The sequence below is a fragment of the Rhagoletis pomonella genome, unplaced genomic scaffold, assembly GCF_013731165.1.
Source record: "Rhagoletis pomonella isolate Grant_MI unplaced genomic scaffold, Rhpom_1.0 Rhpom_scaffold_00004, whole genome shotgun sequence".
Lineage (NCBI taxonomy): Eukaryota > Metazoa > Arthropoda > Insecta > Diptera > Tephritidae > Rhagoletis > Rhagoletis pomonella.
Genome location: NW_023458558.1, coordinates 66,827,470 through 66,834,163, shown reverse-complemented (window position 1 = coordinate 66,834,163; position 6,694 = coordinate 66,827,470). Strand labels below are relative to the sequence as shown.

General features: G+C 35.6%; 1 protein-coding gene across 1 annotated transcript in view; it reads left to right on the top strand.

Annotated features, from left to right (window-relative positions):
* Positions 1–6,694, top strand: part of LOC118738295 (pneumococcal serine-rich repeat protein-like) — a gene marked incomplete at its 5' end in the record, with an annotated part of 86,697 nt that overhangs the window by 36,118 nt on the left and 43,885 nt on the right. Inside the window, 1 exon segment of the mRNA XM_036469218.1 lies at positions 3,507–3,514. Coding sequence (XP_036325111.1) covers positions 3,507–3,514 — 8 coding nt within the window.

The window sequence follows — 6,694 nt, the reverse complement described above, 5'->3', positions numbered from 1 at the left end:
CCAGAATATCTGTTGGACGAAATTATCGACCTTTCTGATGATGATGATATAAATATAATTTTAAGAAAAAGTAAAAATGCTTTTTAAGTGTACATTTTTTTTTGTCTTATTCATTTCCTCTATAAAGAAACTATATATTTCTTTGAAAGTATCATATGCTTTATCGCAATCAATATTAAAATTAATATAAATCAAAAGGTCATTTTTTATAAGTGAGATATTCGCTTTATTTCTCTTATCCCACCATTTCAAAATCTTAATAAGTATTTTTAAAAATGATGGCATTTTTAATCTGCAGACCCTTTATTTTAAAGTATATTTATTTTGATATTGATATTTCAATATAAATGTCATAAATTTTAAAACATTTCTTTCTTACATAGTATTTTTGCATACTATATTTTTTTCCAACAGTATGTAGTACGCAGACCCAAAAAATAGTACTATATTACGGTTGGCAACCCTATACTCAACGTCACTCTGTATACCCGTATTCGTTTTGCGGGTATTGGTAATAACCAACAACCTCCTCTGCCACATCCCTATTATGTTTAGCCGATGAGGAGTTAGTTGATGAAGCAGGATTGAAAGTTGATTGTGAATCCAGACTTGCGACGCTGAACATTCGTCGCGTTGCCTAAGCCACGCTTTTTATTGCGCAGAGGTGCATGTGGACCTTAGCTGCCACAAGGTGGTGATCCAAGTCACTGTTGACTACTCGGATGGGGCACATGTTACGGCCTATTGAAGCGTATCTTCCGTGTATCACAAAGTGAACAATTTGATTTTTCGTTCTCTTATTGGGGAACACCCAAGTGGCTTTGTGGATGTTTCGACGTTGGTTTTTAGTACTACTAACAACCATGGTCCGTGCCACGACGAAGTTTACAGGCCGCTCTCTGTTGTCGGAGGTTTTATCATGAAAGCTAATTATCTGAGGTTCTTCATCTCTATTCGGGCGGATTCCAATCCCATCGCACAACCCATATCAGAAGGTTTTCTTTTTGACATTTTCTCGCTACCAAATGCGTGTTCGGTTGCTACCCAAAAGATACTTGGTGTAAACACGAAGCTGTGAGCTGCTTGAACCGGATGCAAAAGAATCGTTTCTAATCACTCCCTCGTGAATGGCCATCAAAAACTTTCCTCACATGGTTGGACTTTAGCACCCGAAACCATTTATTTGTATAACAATATCGGCATTGGCCTCGTAACAGTTCTTATCAACATCAGTTATTCTTGGGCCTAAAACTTTTAACGCCTGGGGGGTCTTTTATTCTTTCACACTAGTTTACTATCCAACATTCTCTTTCTAGTAAAGCACACAGCACTAGTTTTGGTTGAGTTAGCGCTCAGCCGATTCCCATTAAACCAAGTGTCAACCATATTCAATGTCCTTTGCGTTTTACTGTAAACAACCAAAAGAGTAGAGCTTGTAATCGGGCTGGCCATATCGTCTGCATAGGGCTGGGCGTAGATATTATAGCCGTTAAGGTTGACAAATATGTAATCAACTACCAAGCCAACCTGAAGGCCAGAAAGTACGCCGACCATTATTGACTCCGCACATGACATATTGACTTTCCTCTGCCTGAATCCTAATGACCAGCTACACTAACATTAAACGAGGCTACTAGCACAGCCCCTATTCCATGCCATAGAGCCGAGTTGCATGTCAAAAGCATACACAATGTCTACAAAAAATGCCAAAGCTGAATTGATTCTAAGTTATGGCATTCCTTATTCTGAAAATCAGAGTTTGGAGAGCCGCCATTATAAAAACGCCTCCCTACAACTGCGCTTCAGCAAATTCTTGTCCGAAGAACATCTATGAATAGAAAATCTTTTTTTTCCAACATCGCACGTCCCTCGTCAGGCAACGACAAACCTCCGAGTGCATTTGTGTCATGAAAAAGCTTCTAATAATATCCGTTTGCCGTACAACAACAACAAGGCGCACAATACACGTCGGAGGGAAAACTCTAAATATTTAAAAATTTTTTATCCGTTCGACTAAAGTTATCAACACCACTGCAGTTTTTTTGGGCGAAGCACTTTACAATGAACGTAAATAATAACTTCTTATACTCCTTTTGTTCACAGCGGTGGCGTTCACAATACATCTTAGCATTTGGGCCCGGTTTTAAAGTTTCCACGAATCCATCCACAACCTCTGAAGCTTCTTATTCCACTAAGAAACATAGTGCAGCTAAGTGTGTACCCTTGTTGCGAAAAGATGTGTTCAATACATTTATTTTTGGAATTTGAAAAAAAATTTTGTGTCAAAATTTTACTTTGAGTAAGGTCTCATTGTGTCTATTTAGTATGTACTTGATGCTACAATAATTACAGATAAATAATGACGTAGACATATACGCAAGTACGTTGATCTATGCAGAAAACAATAACACTAATCTTATCAAATTAATGACCAAAAACCTGATATGAATTGTGCTTCTGCTTATATTTAACACCTTCCAAACAGTAGAAGCGCACGATAAGCACGTACGTGGTGAGTTCAAATTGTGGATACATAGTGTTTTGATTTCTAAATGCAGATAAAATGAGAGAAAATAACATACAGTTACAAATTGCTGAACAGAAAAAATGCTCTTCTCAAAAGCTGACATTATATTTAGTAAACCTAACTATCGTGCTTATTAAAAAATACTAAACAATTGTAGTGTAATTATATTCATTTCAAAAACTGCGCATTATGAGTCATATTTAATACCTCTGTTGGCGCTGCTACCGCCTAAGCGATTTTGGACGAGTCTTCTGTGCCAACTAATGTCAATTAGAAATGCCAAGTGAAGACAATTCCTTCTACACCTGGTCTTTCCATCGCAGAGAAGGCCTTCATCTGTTACCAGCATCGCGACCCGCGTTGAATACTTTCAGAGCTGGAATGTTTCTGTCCATTCGAACGACATGACCGCCGAGCCGTTGAATATAAACCCCATTAAGGCGGGTCAATTTGTCTGGGAGATTTTTTCGACTATAGGCGTAGGGATTCTACGTATAATTCTAAGCAAATTTGCCAAAAAACCATGTGTTTAAAATCAATTTGGAGTTTGCCGAATCGCGAAAACAGGTTTATTTTACTTAGAGTGGGAAAATACCTTTCCACTGATACCTCACAAGTCTAAATTGGAATAGCTTTGGCCCAGTTAATCAAGTTTTACTTAAACCAATCCGTGAAAAAACGCCATTTAAAATTCTAATATTACGATTCCGAATTTTTCAAAAAGTTCTTTAAGAAACTATTTTTATGCATAAAAATTCAATTTTTTTAGGTATTTCCTTCAATCGGTCCATCTCACATACATTTTAATATTTTTCCGAAAGATTTTGGTGGACGTCCTCAAATATGTATAATAAATTTTGTAATCCCGGCGGAAAAGCCGCTACATTTGTACGAATGTAGTTTGTATTGAATTTTAGTTGTATGAAAAAAAATTTCAAGGATAAGTAAAATATGATTTTTTTTTTACACGTAATAACAGTTTCATCAGTAAGCTAGTGTCATTTTAATATTATTCTTTTTTTTAAACGAATATAATGCCGCTAGTGCATAATTGCGAAAGGGGGGCGCGACGTCGAACGCGGCGCAGTGTGGCGCGCCAGCCCGGACTGCCGCGACGCTGGGCACTTTCAAAATTTTATACGTACATACATACATATGTATACATGTATTGATTTTTCCCCCTCTCACTTAACCGTCCATTTAACTTATACTAATTTTTTATTGAAACTTTGAATTTGGTTGCTTTAAGTTTCCGATTGGGAATTAGTGGCATTTTATTATCGTCATAAGGTCCACACGAAATGCCGTAGATGGCCATAAATGCAAATTCAAAACGATCATAAAGTCAGTTTATAGTGTAACCATTTCAAACGGACATAAGGCTACTTGATGTGGCCAAAATGTCAATTTCCAGACAAAGATTTTTTCAATTGTGACTGGGCGACTATGTGCGACTTTTTGCGTTATTACTCATTTGCTGAATTTAAAAGTTGATATTATTGCTCAGTCAGAAATAAAAAAAGCAAATTTGTGTTATTTCAATTTCAACTGGGAAATAACATAAATTTGCCTTATTGCTGTTTGCCGTATTGCACCAACGTCCTTCCCCCCTCCTTTCTGACATTTTAATGAAATAAGACCAGGACATCTGTGCACGAAACTCGTTGGCATCGCACAGTACCGCCGAAATCCACAATTGCCGCCAAAATTGCAAAAAAAAAAGTTTCATTGAGTTGGCTAAAGGTATCCGCTAACAAGCGTACACCGATCACAATAACGGTCTGTACCCTAAGTCTCATCTTTATTTACAGTCGGCATGTGGCCTTCGACCAAGCACAACATTATTGCATTATTGCAAATTGAAAGGGAAAACTAACAAAACCAAATGCAATCTACGTCTGAAGGTTAGTAAAATACGTAAACAATTTTGTGAATATCAATCCTGTAACAGCAATCTTTACAAAATTTGAGTTGTTAAATGAAACAGTAATAACACGCAGCCAGATTCTGAGTTTAGACCTATTGGAGATTACTTAGAAAATTAATAGCTACTGAGTAAAACCGAATTCAGCTGCGAAAATCTGCCACTGGGATTTTATAGCCCAATTCTATATCGGTGACAAAAATTTTTTTACTGACAAATTTAAACTTTTTCATATATCTCTCCGTAGTAAAGACTGTGACAAGCATTTTCCACTGATACCGATAGCGTGCAAGTTTAAAGTAGCTGAGACTTACCGTTGATTTTTAGCAATATGAAAAAATCGTTGAACATACTTCGTATGGAAGAAAATGACTGCATCGTAAACAAAAAAAAAAATGTCAAAAATCAACCGCTAGTCGCAGCTACTTTAGACTTGCGGTAAAATTGAGTGGGCTATAAAACTGCATACCCAAAATCTTTATAACGAATCTAATTAAAAATGTCGAATTTTTTTCGAAAGTGTTTTGATTTTTCTTTAATATTGCACAAATTTTAACGAATCTCATTAAAACTCTCGAATTTTTTAGGAAAGTTTTTTAATTTTTCTTTAACTTGAATTTATTTGGTCTTTGTTAAAGAACAAACTATATTTTTTTAAATATCTAAAATTAAATAGCAAAGAGATAATTTTTTTAAATTTGTCCATATACAATTATGACACAGGGTGTATTTTTAATTTCAATAACAAAAATCCGAAACGATTTCAAAAATGTTTGATGTTTTCGCACAACTATTTGTACTTACTAAATTTTCTGGTAAGTACAGAACGCGCAAAAACTTTCAAATTTTTCGGATGGCCCGATGCCATATTGGATCCAACATTTTGAATCTTTCAATTCTGATAGCGGATTCGTATTTGCGATCCCGAAAATCCCCTAGTGCGAAATTCCCAATCCTTTCTTTAAACTTCGAATTTTGGTCGCCTTTTAAAAATCAAGCCTCTAAACTTTGATTGTACTTTTATGAGAAGCTGTTTTTCATGGCAGAAATACAGTCCGAGGTTTGCCATTGCCTGTCGAGGGGCGACCGCTGTTGTACATACATACTTAAAATAACTAGTATCGCCCAGTTGTCAAAATTCGACATCTTTTTTCATACATTTTTCACCAATACTAACTCCTTTATGTGAATTATTTTTTTGAAGTCCACCAGCATAATTTAAAGCGAATTTGCAAAAAAACTTACAATCGAATTATGAACGTTAATATCAGATTGATTAATGCTAATTCTACCAAGTTTTCTCCAGATTTCTTCAGTAGCTTTTGAAAATGAACCGAAAGAGGAACCCCGATTTTCATTTATAAAAAATATGCATATGTATTTGTATGTATAGATGAGATGTTCATCACTGACTAATATGTCAAACACACACCAATTCATTCTGTAAATAAGTTTTTCCATTATATTTGTCTGAGAGCCTCTTGAAGGTCAAAAACTAAATTGCCCACATCTAAATAAACTCTTTCTTTTTTCATTAGAATCGTTAACAGTTGAGAAGTATCTTGAAGGTTTACAACAAAAGATAATATTTCCTTTTCTAACGGCGGTTTCACGTAGGTTTTTATCAAGACTGGGCTAGAGCCCAATATTTTTTCATCACACGATTGGACTACCAAGTTATGACAAATTTTATGTTACTAATATGTGTTCTAAAAGTGAAACAAATCTGATCATAAATATGATTTTTAAGGGCAGCTCTAAATCTAAAATCTGGAAGAAAATGGTTCCCAATTGTGTGATTCTTGCGATTTTATATGTGTATAAATTGAGGTGTATAAATTTCCATTACCTTATAATAAGTGGTTCCTGATATAACTGATATGAGAATTTCAGTTTGTATAGGCGGTGCCACGCCCCTTTTCTAAAATCTACCATTCTGCGCCGTAAGTACGGTATTGACAACGTATGTTGTTATGTCAAATTTCAGGACCTTAGCATAAGCGGCTCCAGGGAAAAGCGATAGTAGAACTTCAGTTTGTATTGCAGATGCCACGCCCCCTTTTCCAAAATCTATCACTTTTCGCCTTAAGTATGGTATTTACAATCTATGCATCTTTGTAAAGTTTCAGTTCTCCAGCATAATTAGTTTTAGAGATATAGTAGTGTTCACATTTTAGTCAATATGTCTGATGCCACGTCCCTATGTATCGGGATTAACATTTCTGGATTAGAGGAAGTTATAT